This window comes from Xyrauchen texanus, chromosome 39 (genome assembly GCF_025860055.1).
Source record: "Xyrauchen texanus isolate HMW12.3.18 chromosome 39, RBS_HiC_50CHRs, whole genome shotgun sequence".
NCBI classification, from domain to species: Eukaryota; Metazoa; Chordata; class Actinopteri; order Cypriniformes; family Catostomidae; genus Xyrauchen; species Xyrauchen texanus.
The window spans coordinates 37,392,875-37,418,569 of NC_068314.1; the positions used below are offsets into that span (position 1 = coordinate 37,392,875).

At 41.7% G+C, this 25,695-nt stretch overlaps 2 protein-coding genes across 3 annotated transcripts in view; both read right to left on the reverse strand.

The window, feature by feature from the left end:
- LOC127632330 (collagen alpha-2(VI) chain-like) overlaps positions 1-6,675 on the reverse strand; it is a 31,047-nt gene extending 24,372 nt beyond the window's left edge. The window contains exons 1-2 of one of the 2 annotated variants that reach the window (XM_052110856.1): positions 6,492-6,672; positions 2,425-2,526 (exon numbers count right to left, since the gene is read on the reverse strand). In XM_052110856.1, coding sequence (XP_051966816.1) covers positions 2,425-2,518 — 94 coding nt within the window. In that variant the 5' untranslated portion in view covers positions 2,519-2,526; positions 6,492-6,672. Of the gene's footprint in view, positions 1-2,424; positions 2,527-6,491 lie in introns of both variants that reach the window. The other variant, XM_052110857.1, reaches the window with a different exon arrangement.
- A 9,806-nt stretch (positions 6,676-16,481) lies between these two features.
- The window catches only part of LOC127632341 (collagen alpha-1(VI) chain-like), a 57,952-nt gene continuing 48,738 nt past the window's right edge, over positions 16,482-25,695 (reverse strand). Inside the window, 7 exon segments of the mRNA XM_052110888.1 lie at positions 16,482-18,222; positions 18,395-18,424; positions 18,512-18,683; positions 20,133-20,319; positions 20,490-20,599; positions 22,146-22,270; positions 22,376-22,384. Of these exon segments, the coding sequence (XP_051966848.1) occupies positions 17,630-18,222; positions 18,395-18,424; positions 18,512-18,683; positions 20,133-20,319; positions 20,490-20,599; positions 22,146-22,270; positions 22,376-22,384 (1,226 nt within the window). The 3' untranslated portion in view covers positions 16,482-17,629.

Here is a 25,695-nt window from a genome sequence, read left to right on the forward strand (position 1 = left end):
TGCCATCGCATCATCCGGGTGGATGCTGCACACTAGTGGTGGCCGAGGAGAGTCCCGTTCACTGTGTAAAGCGCTTTGAGTGCCTAGAAAACTGCTACATAAATGTAACATTCATTCATTCATTCATATCGGTTTTACAGATTAATCTGTGCCGATAGGAAACGATCAGATATGGGAAATAAAATAATAATCTTTTTTATTCCTATGTGTTCCTCTATGGCCGGCACTGACTGACTGACAATAGTCATTCATTTCTATTCTCACTTCATTGCAAATTAGGTTATTTGTTTAGATAAATCTAGTGTTCTCAACTCAAAATAAAAATGCGACTAATATACACTCACCTAAAGGATTATTAGGAACACCTGTTCAATTTCTCATTAATGCAATTATCTAATCAACCAATCACATGGCAGTTGCTTCAATGCATTTAGGGGTGCGGTCCTGGTCAAGACAATCTCCTGAACTCCAAACTGAATGTCAGAATGGGAAAGAAAGGTGATTTAAGCAATTTTGAGCGTGGCATGGTTGATGGTGCCAGACGGGCCGGTCTGAGTATTTCACAATCTGCTCAGTTACTGGGATTTTCACGCACAACCATTTCTATGGTTTACAAAGAATGGTGTGAAAAGGAAAAACATCCAGTATGCGGCAGTCCTGTGGGCTGAAAATGCCTTGTTGATGCTAGAGGTCAGAGGAGAATGGGCCGACTGATTCACGCTGATAGAAGAGCAACTTTGCCTGAAATAACCACTCGTTACAACCGAGGTATGCAGCAAAGCATTTGTGAAGCCACAACACGCACAACCTTGAGGCGGATGGGCTACAACAGCAGAAGACCCCACCGGTACCACTCATCTCCACTACAAATAGGAAAAACAGGCTACAATTTGCAAGAGCTCACCAAAATTGGACAGTTGAAGACTGGAAAAATGTTGCCTGGTCTGATGAGTCTCGATTTCTGTTGAGACATTCAGATGGTAGAGTCAGAATTTGGCGTAAACAGAATGAGAACATGGATCCATCATGCCTTGTTACCACTGTGCAGGCTGGTGGTGGTGGTGTAATGGTGTGGGGGATGTTTTCTTGGCACACTTTAGGCTCCTTAGTGCCAATTGGGCATCGCTTAAATGCCACGGCCTACCTGAGCATTGTTTCTGACCATGTCCATCCCTTTATGGCCACCATGTACCCATCCTCTGATGGCTACTTCCAGCAGGATAATGCACCATGTCACAAAGCTCGAATCATTTCAAATTGGTTTCTTGAACATGACAATGAGTTCACTGTACTAAAATGGCCCCCACAGTCACCAGATCTCAACCCAATAGAGCATCTTTGGGATGTGGTGGAATGGGAGCTTCGTGCCCTGGATGTGCATCCCACAAATCTCCATCAACTGCAAGATGCTATCCTATCAATATGGGCCAACATTTCTAAAGAATGCTTTCAGCACCTTGTTGAATCAATGTCACGTAGAATTAAGGCAGTTCTGAAGGTGAAAGGGGGTCAAACACAGTATTAGTATGTGTTCCTAATAATCCTTTAGGTGAGTGTATATATAGGCTATGAAAAGCATCTTCTTCTTTCGGCTGCTCCCATTAGGGGTCGTCATAGCGGACCATCCGTTATCTGTATATTTGACGCCAGATGCCCTTCCTGATGTAATCCCCAGTGGCTGGTGGACTCCCTCACACCTACGGGGCAATCTAGAGTCTCCAATTAGGCTATGAAAAGCATAATTTGGTAAAAACGTATATAACAAATATAGGGCATTGTAACAGAGCAGAGTCTCTGTCATTTCAAAATAAGAGTCCCGAAATAAGTATGTGGGGGTGGTAGGGTGTTCGTTGTTCATGCCTAAAAGGGTTTTCGAATGGGGGATCACCAAACTAGATCACGCAACCTTAAAGCCCATGTCCCCCCTCCCCCTCCCTGGCAGACAAGGGCCCCCAGATAGTCAAGGGCCCCTGGGCACTGGCCCCATTGGCCCGGTCATTAATCTGCCCCTGATCATCAGGGTGCTTCTGTGTCGTGATATTGTTTGAAAATATAAATTTTGCCCATAGAGTCCAGCACAAATAATTTTCGTCTTCCATTCACAGCTTTTAAGCAAACTGGATCAAATATTTTTTATTGTTTTTAGTAAGTTTGCATGTTTAATCCTTGCGTGACCTGCTCCATTATTATGGAGTCACTTTGTCCCAGAAACACATTTCAAGTTAAAAGAAGGAAGTCTCAGACGGCCTTTAAGTGATTCAATCTCAACAATGGTTTGGAGTAGAAGCACAATAAACATCTTTAAAATTCCTCAAACTTCGATGAGACGTTTGTTTTAGTGCATAAAACACAAAATGTATTACTGAGTCAAAACGGCTCAAAATAGAAAAGATATGTCAGTTAATAAAGCAAACATATACTCACGTGTGCATCCAGTGCCAGGAGTTTGGCCCTGAACACGAACTGCTGCATCAGACAGGAGAAAACACAGAAGGAGTGACAATATCATCATCCTCATTCTCCTTCCTAAACACACACACACACAAACAGGATGTGTTGTTGACCACGCTCAGAAATCACATCAGCTAGTGCACTTCTGTCAGAGTTAAGCAGAAACATTTATAAGCAATAAGAATTAAGTAGAGTACATACAGAAATATGTCTTTTCAGTCCAGAATTTGGCACTGATGACTTATACAGGACATTGTTCACTATACTGTGTTGGGAGTGCATTGCTTGACTGCAAAGAAAGCACGTCATTAACAATTGGAAATTAAGATCTTCCCCAAATGAAGTACACATGGGAATTGGGACCCCATGGTTTGTCTGATGTTTGGAAGCACAGTGTGGTGGCCCTATTGTTTTCCTAAGGATTACCGTTAACATTCTTCTTTTCAAGGTTTCAGGGGCTTTTCGGTCCCTTTACATGCTCAAAAAATCCTGAAAATTTGCACACACACATCAGAATCGTCGGCCATTAGAGCTTTGCAAAAGTTCACTTGGGGAGGTTAAGGGGGGCTCTATGCCGACACCTTGAAAATTTTATTTTTGGGAGGCTCTGTAGCACGTCTTTTCACCTATTCACCAAACTTTGTACACATATAGATCTCATCAAGCTGGACAACTTTCACCCACATAGTCATAGGCTCCGCCCAACAGGAAGTCGGCCATTTTGCATTGTTTGAAAAACGCATGCTCTGAAATTCGAAATACTCCTCCTAGGAGATTTATGTGACAGGCACCAAACGTGGGCCACATCATGCCAAAACATTGAAGATGCTAAATTGCAAACAGATTTTTTATATTTCAAACGGCGAGGTGATAAATTAATGGCGAAAAATGAAAAAGAGGAAGTGCTCATATCTTTGGCGTGCATTGTGTGATTTAGATAAATATTTTGATTTAGGTTTGGTATTGGGGGCTGATCACATGGATATGACTATTTTGAGGCACAATCATAGCGCCACCAACTGGCAGCAGGAAGTGTGGAACTTATTGCAGACTTTGGAATAGCACTCTTATTTTTATCAGAATTATTTCAAAAAATTGTATAATAATGTCAAGACATTACAGATTTAAAGTTACGAAGGGATTTTCGACATCTTAACTACTGTTATACACTCACCTAAAGGATTATTAGGAACACATACTAATACTGTGTTTGACCCCCTTTCGCCTTCAGAACTGCCTTAATTCTACGTGGCATTGATTCAACAAGGTGCTGAAAGCATTCTTTAGAAATGTTGGCCCATATTGATAGGATAGCATCTTGCAGTTGATGGAGATTTGTGGGATGCACATCCAGGACATGAAGCTCCCGTTCCACCACATCCCAAAGATGCTCTATTGGGTTGAGATCTGGTGACTGTGGGGGCCATTTTAGTACAGTGAACTCATTGTCATGTTCAAGAAACCAATTTGAAATGATTCAAGCTTTGTGACATGGTGCATTATCCTGCTGGAAGTAGCCATCAGAGGATGGGTACATGGTGGCCATAAAGGGATGGACATGGTCAGAAACAATGCTCAGGTAGGCCGTGGCATTTAAACGATGCCCAATTGGCACTAAGGGGCCTAAAGTGTGCCAAGAAAACATCCCCCACACCATTACACCACCACCACCAGCCTGCACAGTGGTAACAAGGCATGATGGATCCATGTTCTCATTCTGTTTACGCCAAATTCTGACTCTACCATCTGAATGTCTCAACAGAAATCGAGACTCATCAGACCAGGCAACATTTTTCCAGTCTTCAACTGTCCAATTTTGGTGAGCTCTTGCAAATTGTAGCCTCTTTTTCCTATTTGTAGTGGAGATGAGTGGTAACCAGTGGGGTCTTCTGCTGTTGTAGCCCATCCGCCTCAAGGTTGTGCGTGTTGTGGCTTCACAAATGCTTTGCTGCATACCTCGGTTGTAACGAGTGGTTATTTCAGGCAAAGTTGCTCTTCTATCAGCTTGAATCAGTCGGCCCATTCTCCTCTGACCTCTAGCATCAACAAGGCATTTTCAGCCCACAGGACTGCCGCATACTGGATGTTTTTCCCTTTTCACACCATTCTTTGTAAACCCTAGAAATGATTGTGCGTGAAAATCCCAGTAACTGAGCAGATTGTGAAATACTCAGACCGGCCCGCCTGGCACCAACAACCATGCCACGCTCAAAATTGCTTAAATCACCTTTCTTTCCCATTCTGACATTCAGTTTGGAGTTCAGGAGATTGTCTTGACCAGGACCACACTCCTAAATGCATTGAAGCAACTGCCATGTGATTGGTTGATTAGATAATTGCATTAATGAGAAATTGAACAGGTGTTCCTAATAATCCTTTAGGTGAGTGTATATACTATATTCATATGTTTTTGAGGGACTTGGCATGCTGGAATTTTTATGATCTTTTGCGCACACATCAGAATCGTCGGCCATTAGGGCCGGGCAAAGGTTCATTCATGGGCATGTAGAGGGGGCTCTGAAGTGCCAAACAGAAAATGGCCATGACTCCATGGCAACGTGATAAGGTAACAAAAAAATAGGAAGAATTGTCTCATATCTTCTGTGTACATCGTGTGATTTACATAAAAATGTACCCATATGTTTGGCCTTTAGAGCTGATCACATCGATGTATCTACTGTGGGTCACGGTTGTAGCGCCACCAACTGGCAGCAGGAAGTGTGGCCCTTACAACAGTCTTTGAAAAAATAAATTTACATTTACACAAATCACTTAATTTTTTTTTTTTGATGCGTTGATTTACTAAAGCCACCAGGTGGAAATGGGCCCACAGTGCTTGGGCCTGTTGATTATTATTATTATTATTTGTTTTTAATTCATATTCAGCATAGACAAGTAATTACAATATAGAGGAACAATAATCCAAAAACAGTGTATGTATGTGTGTATATATATATACACACATACATATACATACACCAGTTTCTCAGATGTAAATGACTTGTGCAGATCACCGGTGAAACGCCAGACGGCGCTGTCACATGGTACCTGTGACTTTTGTCAGCGCTGATTTCAGTGGACCAATCACATTCGTTTGTGATTACTGTGTTATGAACATTTCTACACATTCAGATACAATGCTCAGGCGGACTTCCACAGTGATGTTTGTGTCAGGTACCAACCCTTGTAATTAATAGAAAAAAATTAAACGATTGCACTTTAGTAAACAAATATGACAAACAAAATAAATAAATAAATAAATATATAATCGAGTCCCCGTGCGCCCCCTGGAGTAAAACAGCTGTAGTCCCACGGGAAACTAATTATTTTCCTGCCATGAAGATCAGACGAGGACCTTACTTCAGTTTAGATTTACTCCTGTTTAGTTACTAACAGAAAATAAAGCATCTCAGCAAGGCCTTTACATTTTTTTAACTCACTTGTACAAAAATTAGCAATCAAAATGAGCTGATGGGAATTTTATATTTGGACGATATGTCGATTATAAATGCAACAAAACGGAAATGTGCTGCCACAAACCCTGCAAATTCAAGCTCACATCATCAGGCATAGGTAACATGATGCATTTGCTTAAATATTGCCAATGCATATTGTTGCATGCATGCATTACTGAACAACCGTAGAATTATCATGATTAATATTTCAAAGGCTTGTTTTACACCTGTATCTGTATACTTGGCTATACTTTTGACCAGACAAAGCCTATATGATATATATATATATATATATAAACTTGAGAAATTGTAGTGCGTTTCCATCATGCAAAATTAGTTTTTCTCATGCATTTGATGTAACGCGCAGTTTCGAAATCATAATATAACAAGCAAGATGCACAAATTGTTCATATTTTTTTTTTTTAAACAAAGACTTCATGCATAATTGCACCTTTTCCTTTTATTCGGTGCTTTCTCAGTAAAGGAGGCATGCAGAATGTGCTGCGGGGTTATTGCTCAGTTACAAGTATTTCTAAACCAGTTCTTTAGATACAGGAACGCACAGACAACGTTACATCAACTTACCAAACCAAGCTTAGAAATTCTTTTGGAGATCTCTAATTTATATGAGGGCTATCAAACATACATCCCGAACGAGGCAAAGCAGAAATCAGAGTTAAATCCAGAATAATGGAGTGAGGAACCAAACTGCAGGAGAAGTTTGTTGTGCGCCTCTCCCAGCTGGAAGAGAAGTCTCGTCCCTCCTCATCAATCCTGAAGCGTCTCTTCAATCTCAGCATGTGTGCGCTGCTCTTTCCGTCCACATGGCGGCGCTGTGCATCCACACTGATGGACTGTCCCATTGCTTGATCTTTCTGATGACTGTAAGAGGTATGCAGACAGATGCACAACATGCCACACACGTGCTCAAAGACTGCAGTGAAAACAGCTTTTTAAATTTGCGTTTTTTTGTTTTTTAAATGTAAAAAAGTCTGTTCTAAATTCATAACAGGAACTCTCGTCCATCTGGACTTTCTTCTGTGGAAGTGCAATAATGAAACGCACATGGCAGAATCATTAGTCAGATGAATGGCACAAAGAGAAGATCAATCTGACCTCAAATCATTTTCAAAGGAAACATGATTATTGTGGGTTTTCAAACATCTTTGAGTTCTCTGCAAAAGAAAAACAACTTTTGGTGAACTTTTCTTTAGAGCATTCAAACAAGTGTCTGTTACCAAGAACTTATATTTAAAAAAGCACACACTCACTCACAGACAGACAGACAGACACACTCACACACAAATATGACCCAGATGTGTTCTTGACGGGTTCTTTCTTGAAATACACCCAATTATTCAGTCATGCTCTGGCCAAGGCTGCGGCTGGTCATTTACTGTGCAGAGTTTAACAAGGTATTTCTAATTGTAAATCACTGAGTCACAATCAATGAATGATAGAGTATTTACTAAAATAAGCACACGTTCATATTCCAGTTAACCTTTGCATAAACACGAGTATATACAGGCCCAGTACACACACACACACACACACACACACAGACGCACAAACACCAGCGCACGCACACACACACACACATGCTCTCACATACGCACACACACACACACACATGCTCTCACATACACAAACACACACACACACACGCTCTCACATACGGGCACACACACACACACACACACATGCTCTCACATACGCATACACACACACACACACACACACACATGCTCTCACATACGCACACACACACACACACACATGCTCTCACATACGCACACACACACACACACACACACACACATGCTCTCACATACGCACACACACACACACACATGCTCTCACATACGCACACACACACACACACGCTCTCACATACGCACACACACACACACACACACATGCTCTCACATACGCACACACACACACACACACATGCTCTCACATACGCACACACACACATGCTCTCACATACGCATACACACACACACACACACACACACATGCTCTCACATACGCACACACACACACACACACACATGCTCTCACATACGCACACACACACACACACACACGCTCTCACATACGCACACACACACACACACACACATGCTCTCACATACGCACACACACAACAGCAACTTCCAGCTGGGGTTTCTCCTGCTACTCTGTCACTTTTAAACACTTGGTGTGTGGCATGTGTGTTTGCGAACATACACGTATTTCAAGTGCAAGTATGTGCCATAGTCATCTCTGACCTCCAGAAAGTAATCCAGATTACTTATTGTAGTGAAGGAACACAAGCCTGCTCTGCAATTATGACTTGAATCACATCCTTTTCTCAATTGAATAGTTAGACACTAAAATCCAAAACAGATTTGTCGTTGCTATTTCTGCCGTGTCGATGTGCTTCAATAACAGTAAGAGTATAACGCCGCAGAGCGCAACAGTGACGTGCACTATCTCTAGGTCTCTCTTTAAAGCTTTAGAAGTTATCAAGAGAGAATAAATTCAGTTTCATGCAGACACACACACCTGCTCCAAACCACAGAACTAACAGAAACGTCATATCAACTGTACTCGAGAAACAACCATGGGTTTGTGCATTTCTTCCATGTCTCAAAAATGTCATTTTTGTACTTGCATGTGTTGATTACCACAAAAATAAATTTAGACTCGTTCCTCATTTTCTTTAATAAAAGCACAAATGTGTGTTCCAGTGACACACTTACAATGGAAGTCAATGGGGTTTAATCTGTACATGTTAAAATACACACTGAGTGTGTTTGCATGCATGTTCTTACAACGATTATGCTTAAGCCGACAACACGTGTGGTCATGTTAACGTAATAAACAGTGTTCATTGATCTACGTAAAGGTCATAAACAGCTTATGAATAACCCGGTCCACACGGGTACATTAGACTGATTTTGATTCATGCTTTTGATTTAGGCTTCACGCTATTCTCCACAGCATCCACGCACAACTCACCACACACCCCAAAGTCAAATCAATTCAAATGGTTTTATTTTAATTAAACAAATACCACCACAACCAATAAATAATAAACATGAGTCTAGGGATGATGAAGGAAAAACAAGGAGTTAACAAACAATATAACTATAACAAAATCTTTATGCTACCGAATATAAGAAAAGCAAAACAAGAAAAGTGTCAATGAGGTCTTCCATACTGGGACCAGCCAACTATCCCAGAGAGTCTCTTCCCCAAATAACCCACAACATTCTTAACCTTTTACTAATTATCAATTAACATGGGGAGAACCAATCGAAAACTCCCACGCTCTGCTCCAACAGAATCAAGAGGTCACTCAGGGTCATCGCAGTGATTATAATACAGACGTTTCAGGAGACCGATGTCAAAGGGGCCTCCTGCATCACAAACAGCACGGATACTTTTCATCCAGATCATTTCATCACAATTCTCATAACATATTGTATTCTAGCATGATACATAATAACAGTAATAACTCATATTATTATAGCACACACACAAACATGTTTTCAATAATAGCGGTGCTACACAACTGTGCAACAATGGAGTACTGGACTCCTGCCTGTAACCCTGAGAAACTCAATAACATGAACACGGCCTCATGTTGTCAAATGTGACTTTCTCTACTGAAACCAGATATTTACTCTTTCGTAAGAAAATGTGAGTGATGTTTGCCTAGGCAAAGATCAATGCATAATGCTAAGGTGTTGTTATGCGGTTGCTACACAGTTTTGGTTGGTCACTAGGTGGTTGCTGACAAGTCCTCAAGTTTCTAGGTAACATTATGTGACACAATTTTTGTCCCTGGGTATTAAGTGTTATTTCCTAATTGCTTATGCCTCAGAAGTATGGCTATTATTCCCCACAAACTTTGCTTTTGTGACCAGGAAAGTGATCTTTGGAAATGTACCTATTTCCAATGAGAAAACGGGTTAATTTGTGTCTTTTCGTTCACATGAACGAAAAGACATGCTTGCTCCTCTGAGTATGCTCCCATGTTCTCCTCGAATTTATCAAGATGAGCATCAAGGATATGGACTTTGAGGGACGTCCTACAGCCCATTGTGGCGTAGTTCTTCACCTATGAACTTTGAGGGACGTCCTACAGCCCATTGTGACGTAGTTCTTCACCTATGGACTTTGAGGGACGTCCTACAGCCCACTGTGGTGTAGTTCTTCATCTATGGACTTTGAGGGACGTCCTACAGCCCATTGTGGCGTAGTTCTTCACCTATGGACTTTGAGGGACGTCCTACAGCCCATTGTGGCGTAGTTCTTCACCTATGGACTTTGAGGGACGTCCTACAGCCCACTGTGGTGTAGTTCTTCATCTATGGACTTTGAGGGACGTCCTACAGCCCATTGTGGTGTAGTTCTTCATCTATGGACTTTGAGGGACGTCCTACAGCCCATTGTGGCGTAGTTCTTCACCTATGGACTTTGAGGGACGTCCTACAGCCCATTGTGGTGTAGTTCTTCATCTATGGACTTTGAGGGACGTCCTACAGCCCATTGTGGCGTAGTTCTTCACCTATGGACTTTGAGGGACGTCCTACAGCCCATTGTGGCGTAGTTCTTCACCTATGGACTTTGAGGGACGTCCTACAGCCCATTGTGGCGTAGTTCTTCACCTATGGACTTTGAGGGACGTCCTACAGCTCATTGTGCCGTAGTTCTTCACCAGAGTCTCAACCAGCTCCACATAGTTTTCGGCCTTCTGATTGCCCAGGAAAACTAAAGAAAACAATAAGGGTCTTTCGCCCCTTTGTGGCTTGACCCCTAATAAATTTGTTACACAGTGTAATCAATGAAAAAAAAGTCTTTAGGGATTTTTGGCCCTTTTTATCGGCCACCATGAGAAAATCATAAATTTGACATATGTCTGCCACAAAAAACAGTGCTGGATGAGTTACGTACCAAATTGTAAGAATTACGGTTAGGGGGTTTGTTGAAATCATCAGCTCTATGAGCAATAGTAATAGTGATGCTTACATTAGCAAGCACCAATAATAAGGAAAAATCCAGCATGTGTGCGAGAGCCAGGGACGTATTATGACTTGCAAAGGCCCTGGGGCCAATTATCTCCAAGGGCCCCATCCTTGTTCATGACCAAAAATGTCTTCTAGTTTGGTGATCCCTCCCTCTTGATTGCTTTAAAGCACAGGGCACCCAAGGGCAGTCAAGGGCCCCTCGGTAGTCAAAGGTCCCTGGGCACAGGCCCCATTGGCCCGGTCGGTAATCCATCCTTGGCGAGAGCCACTAGTCATCTGATCACTGAACCATGGAGCTCAATTTAAAGTTCCTCAGAAGTCTTGGCATTCACAGCAGAACCAATTTCCTTATTTAAACTGAAGCCAAACAAAAACTAATCTGAAAAGAGTCTTACTGCACAGGCCTCGGCGAGATCTGTTTTTAATGAAAGTGAGACATAGCTGCCCGGTCATAGTTTACTGTGACATTTAGCATAACATTTTGTTTCAAAACAGAGATCTGATATTGTTATTGGCATATGGCACAATTCACCACAATTCCAAGTTTTAGTCAGCATCAGCCCGTTACGCTGCCGGCTCTCTGACCAGCGACACGTGCTGTTCTGAGGACTGTGTTTAGAACAGTCATCCCATTGAGAACAAACTGACTTTCTGTCAGCAGGGAAAGAGTGCTTCAATGAAAACATCACGTCAAACATGTTCACCGTGTATTCCAGTATGAGAGGGATGTGTAGATGGCTCCAACAAGTCATCACGTACTTGTGTATTGTAAACATGCTGTGGTCTATGCCCAGTTCCTGGCCAGGTTAAACAGAGGAGGGATGCATTTATAAAGCACCAGCTCATGAGATGTTTGAACTGATGTTGTGGTCAGTCAGTGGGTGAGCTCATGGCACTGCCAACCCCCAGCAACATGATTGAAATGACCGTTCGAATTAAGATTTAATTTATAGCAGTGTGTGCATGCATGTAGGAGAGAGAGATTTAGGCTTTGTTTGATTTTAAGCTTTTGCCTTGGTTCTGTTACGAGATCTGGCAAAAGAGTCCAAATACATTTTTATGGTAATCAATAATGTCACAAATGGTGTCGATTGAGCGGAACTGGTATTGAACCCGGAATATTCCATTAACTCCATTATCAAACAGGAGTGTGTTGATATTCTAGGAAATTGGAAATAGGAAAAAGCTGCAGCTGATGCCATGTCTCATTTCACTAATAGTTTAACTATGGTTTTGCTATCCGGGTCCTGTGGTGCCGTACTGGCTGAAGTTTGTTTAAACTAAATTAAACTCCCATCATGGAGCTCTGAAGGTTCTCATTGCTTAAGCAAATGTGGGTTACTCTACAGCATGCGTGCCAATTCTTCCAAACTGCTCTCTCTTCACATACACCTTCTCTTCCTTCTCTCCTCTGTGTCCAAACACATGCCTTGAAAAAAAAACATGTGCTGCTTTTCAGTTTCCTCCACCATATTCCCTCAATCAAATCTTTTTTTTTTTTTTGGTAATATTTTCATTCTATCTCTGATGGCTCCACCTCAATTCTCTGTAAATTCTCTGTACTGATAATCATCCTTCAACTAAGACGGTTCTGCGAGCACACTCCTCCAGATGTTGGACTTCAGTTCTCAAAGGCAGCTGGGAGTCATTATCTGGGTATGTTCCACCCTCCTCTATTTAATCTCCTCCCACAGTGAGTTTCCATGGTCACAGTGTTCTTGTGTGGCAGTTGTGGAGAATGGGTTAGGGGTCTGGTGTGTGTGGTGCTTCAGGCATGATTTGGTGCATTCTTGGCAGAACATTGTAAACAGGGGTGGACTGGGAAGAGAAATCGGCCTGCAATTTTACATAGAAACAGGCCCAAACATTGTTGAAAGGGAGGGGTTGGGGGGTCAATGTCCTTTTCTGCATATCACTGCCCCCTTCCGCATATCGCGTTTTGGGGCCCGTTCTAAATAACGCAACGGCTCATTTCAGCTTATCGCAGCCTATTCGCCCCATTTCACGGCCTGCCCTTCAGCCTGGCTCTCCCGATGGCCAGTACGTCCCTGATCGGCCCCAAAGTGTGTCGGCCTACCAGGAAAATGCCCGATATGCCAGATTACCAATCCAGCCCTGATTGTACTACTTAAAGCAGCACAGCATTTGACATGCATTTATTTAGCAGATCCTTTTATTGAAATGGACTTGGAGTTAATCAGTAAGGAATGAGAGGCTGTGCTAAATTGTGAATATAGTCACAACTGAATGGTAAACGGTAAATGGTCTGCACTTATATAGTACCTTTTTAACCTTAGAGGTTACAAAGCACTTTAAACAGTGTCTCATTCACCCGTTCACACACACACATTCACACACCAATGGCGGCAGAGCTGCATGTAAGGTGCTAGTCTGCCATTGGGAGAAACTTGGGGTTCAGTGTCTTGCCCAAGGACACTTCGGCATGTGGAGTCATGTGGGCCGGGAATCAAACCACCAACCCTGTGATTAGTGGCTGACCCGCTCTACCATCTGTGCCACAGCCGCCCAACTGAAGGGCGTTGTTATGCATAATGCGAAGCGGAGTAACCCCTTCAGCCGTGACTATATTCATAATATGGCACAGCTTTGACTCCCTTGTCACGTTTATAAAACAGTTAACTTATAATACAAATATCCTTCCACTAGAAGCTATAGATAAAATGTATGTATCTACAAACAAATGCACATCGGTGGCATTTCTGGGTTCTTTTGAGTTTCTATCAATGAGCACTTTGGGGCGGCTGTGGCACAGGTGGTAGAGCAGGTCGGTTGCCAATCTCAGGGTTGGTGGTTTGATTCCCGGCCCACATGACTCCACATGCCGAAGTGTCCTTGGGCAAGACACTGAATGCACTGCTTATGTTTAAGCGTGCATAATTCTTACCATGATTGCATGTTCCAGAATCATCCATTTATCAGTCCTGGAAGTGAAACAACAGTCCAATCGACCAATCAGTTTCATTCATGGGATGAGAGATATTTCTGACTATAAAGTCATTCCATTGCCGAACTCCTGTAAAATTATTATTAAATAATAAAATTGCAATGATGGCATTTGTTTCTCAATTGTCATGAAAGGCTCAGCGGTTGAGGCTCTGGGTTACTGACCAGAGGGTCGGGGGTTCAAGCCCCAGCACTGCCAAGATGCCACTGTTCAGCCCTTGAGCAATGCCCTTCACCCTATCAGCTCCAGGAGCAGGGCTGGGAATTTCCCCATGGCCCGACACAGTTTGGGGCTGATCAGGGGCGGACTGTCCATTGGGAGAACCGAGCAGGCCAGTGGGTCAGCTGCGAAACGGTCCGAATGGGCACGATAAGCTAAAATGAGCCAGCGCATTATGCAGAATGGACCAAAAAATGGTGCCGCAATATGCAGAAAAGGACAGCGAACACCCACCCGCTCGCTCAACAACTTTTGGGCCAGTTTCTCTTCCCAGAGAAACTGGCCCAAATCCCGGGCTGATTTCTCTTCCCAGTCCAGCCTTGCCCAGGGGTGCCATATCATTGCTGACCCTGTGCTCTGACCCCAGCTGGGATATGCCAAAAAAAGAAATTTTCACTGTATATGTGCAAAACATTTATAAAGGCTTCTTCTAAAGGAAATAAGTGGATAATCGATGCCATGCAGTGCTTACAGTTTGTTTTGCAGGTGTAATATCAAACTAATTGAACATTTTATAATCATATAAGTGCTTTAATTAGTCTATTAAAGAGTCGTTAATGCAATTTATTGGAGTATTTGCGTTAAATGTTTATCATTAACTGGATCTCCCTGGATGACATCATACATTTCCATCTGAGTGAAACCAGAGTTGTGGATTTCCACATGAGTTTCCAAGTGTAAAGTCTGACTTTCTGACAAGTAGCATTCAACTGTACAGAGATTGCATACAAGACAGCATTAAGCTGCGTACACACTGCCAGCGACATCGCGCGCGACAGCGACACCATCCCATTCATTTTCAATGAGAGCACAGCGACTTCCGGCGACACGAGCTGTCGCGACCGTTGGCGACTAGATGTGGGCGTGTCCAGCAACGCGACAAAGTTGAGACAAGTTCATCTTTATTCAAATGAAGAGCGACTAACGGTAGCAACAGCCAATAGGAGAGAAGATGGGAGAGCCCACGTGATCCTTCTCTCTCTCTCTCTCTCTCTCTCTCTCTCTCTCTCTCTCTCTCTCTCTCTCTCTCTCTCTCTCAGCTCCTGCAGTAACGGGGAAAGATGGATGAAAGGATAATTCTTGCTGTTAGAAATGTTCCAGTGCTCTGTGATATGTCTCTTCCCACGTACAAGGACATTTTTAAGAAAAATACTGCGTGGAAAGGTTTATCTGAGATCGCGGGGATTTTATGGACCCAGACAGACCGGCATTTGCATTTTCGCCGCAGATAAACAGCCGCTATGGCAAACGGCACGCCTTGTTTCTCATTCATCTTTGATATAAAGCATTTTATGATCTGATTCCATTTATATTTAGTCTTTTCCCTCCAAAATGTTTGTTTTTAGCGGCAAGAAAAGCGATGCGCTGTCAAGAGCAATGGAATGACATCCGTGAATGTCATTTATAAACGTTACTAGGCAACCAGTAGTGGGAACGCCCACTAGCGACTTCACCGCCAGCCACTGGTGACCTGCAGCGACAAAGTCACTGGCAGTGTGTACGCAGCTTTAGGGCTGTGTTTAAGGCTTGAATGACGTTTTTAGCAACCTATTATAATTGTAGGCGCAGGTAATGGTTTAAGGTAAAGATAGAAGACACTGTTTGAAATTAATGCCATTCCTCTGCCGAAAGCATATGTTAATCCAGTAACACATCCAACTTGGTAAAATCACATGCACTTTGGTAACTTTGAAATGTTTATATGTAATTTTTAGGTCATGAACTTTTTAAATGATTTTAAGGTGTGTACTATCAAATCCAATATATTTTCAACAAATAACAACCCTCCTGTTTTTCTGTTTCTGCTCTATCTGGCTCAAACGGGCTTGTGAGATGGTGTCAGTTCTTCGAGTTGCAACTGGGGTGAAGAAAGCATGTGTCACTGCCAGATCTCTAATTAAATGTTGCATGTTGGAGGGGGTTTGTGGTTGTTGATTGGTCTTGGCTTGGTACAGAGTTTATCCTTTGTCAAGATGCAGTTGTATGAATGCATTGGCAATCGCATTAAATGTGCAGCAAGTGAACCAGCAGCCAGCTGTCGTCATCGTCCACAGTCTGGAATATCTCACAGATATTGTTTTGGTCTGTACATCTAGAGAACTCTTTAAAGCTTGCACTTACATAGTGTTCCTTGGGAACATACATTAGCATCAGCCAGATGTTCAAACTGATCCAGACCAATGGTTTTAAATAGTTTTTTGTCAAGGCAATAAATTATTGCAAATAAGCCTTTCAAGAAATTGTAGGACGACTACATTGAAATTGAGCATCCACAACATCTATTTGGTTGATCTTGGAGTTTGTGGATTCAGCAGTTGCACGTCATGGATGATTGACACGGCACAGGATATTATTTCACACAGTGTTGGGGTGTAAACTCCTTTATTTTATATACCTTTACAACAGTCCTTGGGCTGCTCTGAAATACATTCTCACATGTATAAAACTACTATTAGTCAAAATGTATTGGTTTAACAATGTATAAAAACTATTTAGAAGAAACGTGTTGTGCATTTGAATAACTACAGAAGTTTAAATTAGTAGCACCAAATCTGTATTCAAGTTTTACTAGTAACGCTTAAAATAAACTGTACGACAGATGAATGCAATTAATTAAAGAATTGCTTGGGAAGAAAAATTAGGTGAGCAACTTTACACTTTACCAAAATTAACAATTACCTTTTAATTACACCTAACAATGGGTGGTGAATGAACCATCACTAAATATTACTTGGAACTGTATTTTGCTGAAAGATAATTTTTTTGCACCCATGACAAATGAACAAGCTGTTTATTGTTACATAAATTGGACCAAACAGCAGACTGAATTGATTGATTGATTGATAGGTGGATTTTTCACACTAATATATATATATTAAGAGTTGCGCAATTACATTTTATAACAGTATTCCATCAAAATTGAATTGACTAATCTTTAAAACACATTATAATTATTTTTATAAAAAATTGAACATTTCAATTTGACAGATTATTTATTTAAATGCGTAAATATTAAAAATATGCTAAAATATTTTGTGTGTGTGTGTGTGTGTGTGTGTGTGTGTGTGTGTGTTCATTTTGGACCCTGATAGCAAGATATATCAATATTGCTTTGGTTTTTAAACTTTAAATTAAACACTTCATCACCGATATAGCAGCTCCGGACCATTGAAAAAGAACATTTTGTGGCCTAAACATGGGAAACATTATTGCACAAATTCTAATCTTTGGAAAGCAGCCGTTTAAACAGCAAACTCTATACAGTCATAAGCATTAAAACACATCCTAATATGACCAAAGCATCATCCATTGACACGATCAATAAAACTAAAACTAAACCTTTAAAGTTCAGATACAACACATGAAAAAAAAAAAGAATAAAAAAAAAGACAAGAAATGGCAACAAAGCGTGTGCTATACTGAACTCCACCCACTTTGTGAACACGCCCCCTACCTTTGCCCCTCCCACTAGCATATCAGCCCCTCTCCTTTTGGCTCCCAAGATGCCCTTTTCTGCCTCAGTCCAGAGAAATCTTACGGGAGACAGTTTGGTAAAAGACGCCGGCGACCATCGTGCGGTAGTCAGGCACTTTAAACAGATGACGGTAGGCGTACGTGTTGTCGTAGGGCCGGCCGCGGCTCACCAAGGTGCGCAGATGCGCCTCGTTCACCTGATTTCCGACGGCCAAGACGTACAGCTCAATGCCAGCGTTGCTCACCTGCTCCACGGCCTTCTTGATCTGGACGGTGTTAATGCCTTGGGAACGGCCGTCGGAAAACACCAGCAGCTTCTTCTTCCTGTTCCTGCCGCCCCTGAAGCGCTCGATGGCGAAAGTGAGCGCGTTTGTCAGCTGCGTACCTGCGTTCTGGAACTTGGCCTCTGCGATCTGAGCGAGAACCTGGGTGGCGTTTGAGGAGAATTCTGCCTCCAAGTTGGCATTGTTACTGTACTGGCCGATGCCGATCCGCACCTGGAACCCTCGCCTTTCTGCCGAAAGGAAGCGCTTGGCCAGCATCCGTGCCATGTTCTTGGTCATCTGGAAGTTCTTGGAGCCCACGCTGGCTGAGCTGTCCATCATGACGAGGACATCTGTGTTGTCGCTAAAAGAAACTGGAACACAGGAAGAGGATGTTATTGTTAAAGAACGATTCTGGCAAATAAGACCCATGAATTTCTAGATTTATAAACAAAGCCCAAAGTCACTTATAATGAATGGCATGGCAGCACTTATCAGAGGGGTGGCGAATCCCTCATCTATAAAGGTATTGAAATGAATACTTACTTGGACAAGTATAATTGGGGCATTTCTTGTCTGTGAAAAGAAGAGCACAATATGTTCAATCTCTCACAGTCACATCCAGCATCATCAATGTTGACTTGCAGCAGATATTCAAACTACCTTCGCAGATTCTCTCGGTCAGGTTTTGCAGGAAGCCATCATCCAAAAGCAGGCCAAAGTCGTTCAGGACAAAGGAGAAGCCTTCTCTGGGATCATCTTTACACACCACATTGTCCAGCTGTTCCTGATTGGGCCGCCGTTCTGAATAATCACTCACGCCAACACCGCCAACCTGTCCGACAGCAGAAGACATTCAAGGTTTTTACCCATCTTGCCCGTTGGTTGTGGCGAGGAATCTTTCGACCTCCTTGGAAGTCCTCGACATGCAAAGTTTGTTTGCTTTTATGTTGTTATTGTTGTTTGTTAATGCACTCGGGCCACTACCATACTAATACATTTCCATTTGAAAACGCATCTATTTTCTCCAAGTTTTGGCCTTTTGTCCACACCAAACTGGCGTTTTTGTTCAGCGACAACTACTCTTTTTCGAAAACGCTCTCCCAAGTGGATAAAAATGACAACGCTGTTTTCGTGTTGTAGTGTGGACTGGGAACAATGAGGTATCTGAAAACAACGACGAATTTGTTGTCATGTGATCCATTCAACCCAAAACAATCAAGATGGCGCCCTGTTGTTGTTAGATATAAAGATATAAATGTTTAAAAGATACAAATGTTACTTTGTACAACCTTCACTTTGCATTTCGAGGCGACGGGACATTTACTCACAAGACTAGTTTCCATCCACTTTTCGTGCTATTTTGTTGTCAACAAAGTGAAAATGCATAAAAACATTTTTTACGAAATTTGCCGTCTTCTGCCCGTTTCAATTCAAATGGCCTTTTGTAGTGGCTCGCCTCAAACTGGGTGGCAGGGGACGAATCTCAGTTGCCTCCACGTCTGAGACCATCAATCCGCGCATCTTATCGTGTGACTTGTTGAGCATGTTACCATGGAGACGTAGCGTGCATGTGAAGGCTTCACGCTATTCTCCGCGGCATCCATGCACAACTCACCACACGCCCCACCGAGAGCGAGAACCACATTATAGTGAACACGAGGCGGTTACCCCATGTGACTACCCTCCCTAGCAATCGGGCCAATTTGGTTGCTAAGGAGACCTGGCTGGAGTCACTCACCACACGCCCCATTGAGAGCGAGAACCACATTATAGTGACCACGAGGAGGTTACCCCATGTGATTACCCTCCCTAGCAACCAGGCCAATTTGGTTGCTAAGGAGACCTGGCTGGAGTCACTCAGCACACCCTGGATTCAAACTCACGACTCCAGGTTTGATAGTCAGAGTTTAATACTCACTGAGATACTCAGACCCGCAAAACAACATTTAAAACAATTACTAAGTTCACCTTAAACACCATGCCAGCTTCTGTGGCTATTTTCATGACAAATTTCTTTTTTATAAAAATCTAAATAAAATACAATTAAATTAAATACAAAAGGTGTAGTGACTAAAAACCTGTTTAAGGTTTTTTTAAATTTTTTTTAAAAATGTTTTTAAATTTTTTACATTTTTGCTTAAAAATGTAAAAAATATTAAGGCTTGACTTCGTTAAAAATCTTTTCAAAAGTAATCCGCAAAACCAGTGATCAGTTTATCAATCCAGTACTCTGTAAACTCAATTTCTTCTCACAGTAAAGTTCTCTCATTAGCTCCCTTACCTTTAGTCCTTTGCCACACAACACGTTCAGAGGCACTTTATCTCTACTGGTGTCCGAGCGTCCATCAGTGAGCACAATGACCACGCTCCTCTCCGTCACAAGCTTGTTAATCATGTTATTTAGCGAGTACTGCAGAGCTTCTCCAGTGTATGTAGCTTCAGCTAGCCAGTGCAACTCTTTCACCGCTCTAAAAACAAAAAACGTTTTGTTGATTTCTCAGAGGGAATGCTGGACATGCAGAGAAAATCAAATGCATGCTCATCTAAAGTGAATACAAATGCCAGTGAGCCACAGGGTTGTATCTGTATGTTGTTATTGCAACATAGTGGGTTTCAAAGGGACGTCAATATTTCATACTGTTTTAGGTCCGTCAGGGTCTTAATGTTGGGGTCACCAAGCTGTACGACCTCCTGAGCACTGGCACCACTGTACTGCACCACGCCAACACGAGACTCATTGGCACCAAACTGCAAACAAGAAAGAGAGTAGAGAAAATCTACTTAAAATCAGCAATAAAAATACTGTGGTGGTTTTCGTATATATATATATATATCTTACAGAATATTTTTGTCTTATCTTTCAAAACATCCTTAAAACAAGAAACAATGAATTGAGAAGCAAAATGTCAAATTATATTAACTCTAGTTTTCAGAGAAATCTCACAAAATTTGGTGGAATTTAGAAAACACTATTTACCAAAGGGGAAAGAAAAATAAACTTATTTTCTCTTTGAATCAAGTTTTGTTTTTTTCTTGTGGTCGACCATATTTAACCAATTCAGACCAGCAAACCATCTCAGGCTGGTTCTAGATGTTATTCTCAACAGGGATCACACCGTAAAATACGTGGATGTAACCACATATTAGTGATTTGTGGGGATAAATGTAATAATCAAATAATCAACCATAATAAAAAAAACACTTTGGTCATCCACTAATATGTATAATTGTGTGGATGCGTCTCACACAATGTCTGTGATGGTGACATCCCTGAATATATCAAAGTTAACCCGTTATCCATCCATCTTCAACCGCTTATCTGAAGTCGGGTCGCGGGGGCAGCTGCTCCAGCAGGGGGCCACAAAGTTCCCTATCCCGAGCCACATTAACCAGCTCTGACTGGGGGACCCCGAGGCATTCCCAGGCCAGTGTGGAGATGTAATCTCTCCACCTAGTCCTGGGTCTTCCCCGAGGCCTCCTCCCAGCTGGACGTGCCTGAAACACCTCCCTAGGGAGGCGGCCAGGGTGCATCCTTACCAGATGCCCAAACCACCTCAACTGACTCCTTTCGACGCAAAGGAGCAGCGGCTCTACTCCGAGCTCCTCACGGATGACTGAGCTCCTCACCCTATCTCTAAGGGAGAAGCCCGCCACCTTTCTGAGGAAGCCCATTTTGGCCGCTTGTACTTGTGACCTAGTTCTTTCGGTCATGACCCAGCCTTCATGACCATAGGTGAGGGTAGGAACAAAAATTGACCAGTAGATCGAGAGCTTTGCCTTCCGGCTCAACTCACTTATCGTGACAATGGTGCGATAGAGCGAGTGCAATACCGCCCCCGCTGCTCCGATTTTACGGCCAACCTCCCGCTCCATTGTCCCCTCACTCGTGAACAAGACGCTGAGGTACTTGACCACCTTCACTTGGGGCAATACCTCCATCCCTACCCGGAGTACGCACTCCAGCGGTTTCCTGCTGAGAACAATGGCCTCACATTTAGAGGTGCTAATCCTCATCCCAGCCGCTTCACGCTCGACTGCCAAGCGATCCAGAGAGAGCTGAAGGTCACGGACCGATGATGACATGAAGACCACATCATCTGCAAAAAGCAGCGATGAGATCCCCAGCCCACCGAACTGCACCACGACTACGCCTTGATATCCTGTTCGTGAATATCACAAACAGGATTGGTGACAAAGCGCAGCTCTGGCGGAGACCATCCCCCAAATGTAACAGTTAAGAGGAGAGTAAACGAGCTGCATAATGATCAAAATGGGAATGTTAAAGAAAGTGTACCTGTCGGAACTTGAGCCTGTCTATCACAGTTACGATGAAGTCTTTCGCGATGGCAAAGTTGGAAGCCCCGATACTCTCAGAGCTGTCCACGATGAACACGATATCCAGGGGTCCACACTTGCATTCTTTACAAAGAACAAAACATTTGAAGACGGCACTAGAGAACACGACATCAACAAAAGCACAAGATGAAATATTTCTTCTAATGCACATCAAATCTGGGAACTTACCGCAACAAGCTGAAAGAAAGAAAGAAAAAGCACATTACATTGTGTAAACTCAAAGCATTAAAAGACATTAGAAACTCTCTCAAGTATTAAAGTGATTCTTAATTAAGTTTTTTCTATTTTACAGATGGAAGAATTCGGTCTGGAAATAATCATAGTTGCTTAAATCTACTGATGTACACAGAAGAACTCGACAGCTCATGCTCTGACCTAAATACTTCATGATTTGGGCGTCTGTCTTTCTTCTTTTTCAATTTGTAATTCAAACTTGCAGTAGCTGGTTGACTTAATAACTTTATAACAACTACACAGTATACTGTGCGTAAAGCATTTCTTTGTAGTTAATTGATCATTTATAAATTATTGTTCCTGCATTATTTATACATTTATATGCTATGTATAAATAGTGTGTTATTCATGTATGTTTACTGTCCCAAATGATTTATTATTGTTTAATAAATGCGTAGTTAATAAATAAATGATATATGCATTTATATATGATATAAATGGATAATGGAAGTCAATGTGGGCAATTATTAGAGGGTTTAAAAGGCAGAAATGTGAAGCTTATAATGTTATAAAAGCAATTACATTAATTGTTCTGTTTTAGAAATTACGGGTTTAAATCGTCATGGCAACTAGGTTGTAAAATTGTCTATAACTTTCCATAGATGTGGTTATTAAGTGATTTAATGACAGTAAAATCATGTTAACACACATATTGTTTATGTCTTGTGTCTATACTTTTGAAACAGTATTTTAATGTGTACAGATTAAACCCCATTGACTTGCATTGGAAGTGAATCACTGGAACACACATTTAAAGAAAAGGAGGAATACATCATTTTGTGGTAATCAACATTGTCACAAATGCTGTCGATTTAAATATAACCGCATTAAAGCTGTAACGCATTAAATGTAACTGCATTAAAGCTGTAACGCATTAAATGTAACTGCATTAAAGCTGTAACGCATTAAATGTAACCGCATTAAAGCTGTAACGCATTAAAGATGTAACCGCATTAAAGCTGTAACCGCATTAAAGATGTAACCACATTAAAGCTGTAACGCATTAAATATAACCGCGTTAAAGATGTAACGCATTAAAAATGTAACCGCATTAAAGCTGTAATGCATTAAATGTAACCGCATTAAAGATGTAACGCATGAAATGTTACCGCATTAAAGCTGTAACACATTAAATGTAACCGCATTAAAGATGTAACCACATTAAAGCTGTAACGCATTAAATATAACCGCGTTAAAGATGTAACGCATTAAAAATGTAACCGCATTAAAGCTGTAATGCATTAAATGTAACCGCATTAAAGATGTAACGCATGAAATGTTACCGCATTAAAGCTGTAACACATTAAATGTAACCGCATTAAAGCTGTAACACGTTAAATGTAACGGCATTAAAGCTGTAACGCGTTAAATGTAATCGCATTAAAGATGTAACGCGCATTAAAGATGTAACGCATTAAATATAACCGCATTAAAGATGTAACGCATTAAATGTAACCACATTAAAGATGTAACGCATTAAATGTAACGGCATTAAAGCTGTAACGCATTAAATGTAATCGCATTAAAGCTGTAACGAGTGCATCTGTGATCTGTGTAATTCTTCCTCTCATCAGTCGAGACCTGCAGTGCTGCTCTCACACGTCATCATTAACGTGATCTCATGTTACCTTAAATGACATCAAACGACATTCAACAACAAAGATTTTTGTTCACTATTTTTTATTGTCGACATTGTCGATAGCGTCAACTAATCGTTTCAGCCCTAAAGCAGAGAAATCTTAAGTCACTAGATGGACATATTCATCTTGTGGGCTGAAACTGACTGTAAAGTCGGTTTAATTTGAGGGAATTTTGTCTGCTTTTTCAGACACACAGGGGCTCATTTAATGTCCATTAACTCGGTGAAAGAATCACAGTGTTTCATCTGTTTCATTTCAATCAAATGGAGATGAATGCACAGGGTTACCAGGGCTGAAGCCCAAGGGGCGTACAGGGCCCAAAAATATGAGCCAGAAATATCCCATGTGTAAATAAGAATCAGAAAATTAAAACAGAAGCCCGTGAAACATTTTTCAACTCTAATTATCCAGAAAAGTATTTGAACACATTTCAAAAGGCATGAATGTCTTTCAATTATATAACAAAATATTGAGCCAATGGCATCTGCTGTAAAATAAATAAAGCCCAAGCACACTTCTCATCCAAACATTTGATTCAAATAGGTTTAAAACTATAAAATGATGTGATTGTTAATTATTTTATTTTTTTTGTAAGTTTCTTCTGATTTCTCTCAGGCCTCATGTGACATTTTGCATGTCCTGATCTTAACACAGATGCCTACATACAGTGCTGTGAAAAAGTATTTGCCCCCTTCCTGATTTAGTCTCTTTCTGTGTATTTTTCATACTAAATTTTATATATATATATATATATGGTAAATGCTCTGCACTTATATAGCACTTTTTAAGCCTTAACGGTATTCAAAGTGCTTTACACTGCGTCTCATTCACCCATTCACACACATTCACACACACATTCATACACCAATGATGGCAGAGCTGCATGTAAGGTGCTAGTCTGCTATTGGATGCAACTTGGGGTTCAGTGTCTTGCCCAAGGACACTTCGGCATGTGGAGTCATGTGGGCCGGGATTCGAACCACCAACCCTGTGATTAGTGGCAGACCCGTATACTGTATATATTTTTATTGAAGCAAAAAAAAAGTTATCCAACACCTGTACCAACCATGTCAAAAACGAACTGCCCCCTTAAACTTATTAGCTTGTTGTGCCACCTTTAGCAGCAACAGCTGCAGCCAAACATATTTAAATTTTTAAATTTTTATGCATTTGGCAGATGCTTTTATCCAAAGTGACTTACAGTGCAATTATTACAGGGACAATCCCCCCGGAGCAACCTGGAGTTAAGTGTCTTACTCAAGGACACAATGGTGGTGACTGTGGGGATCAAACCAGCAACCTTCTGAGTACCAATGTATTATACAGAGCACTTATCACAGGGACAATCCCCCCGGAGCAACCTGGAGTTAAGTGCCTTACTCAAGGACACAATGGTGGTGACTGTGGGGATCGAACCAGCAACCTTCTGATTACCAGTTATGTGCTTTAGCCTCTATGCCACCACCACTTCCAAACGCTTCTGATAACGTGAGATCAGTCTTTCACAACGCTGTGGGGGAATTCTGTCCCACTCTTCTTTGCAGAACTGCTTTAGACACACTGGAGGGTTTTCGAGCATGAACTGCCCATTTAAGGTCCCGCCACAGCATCTCA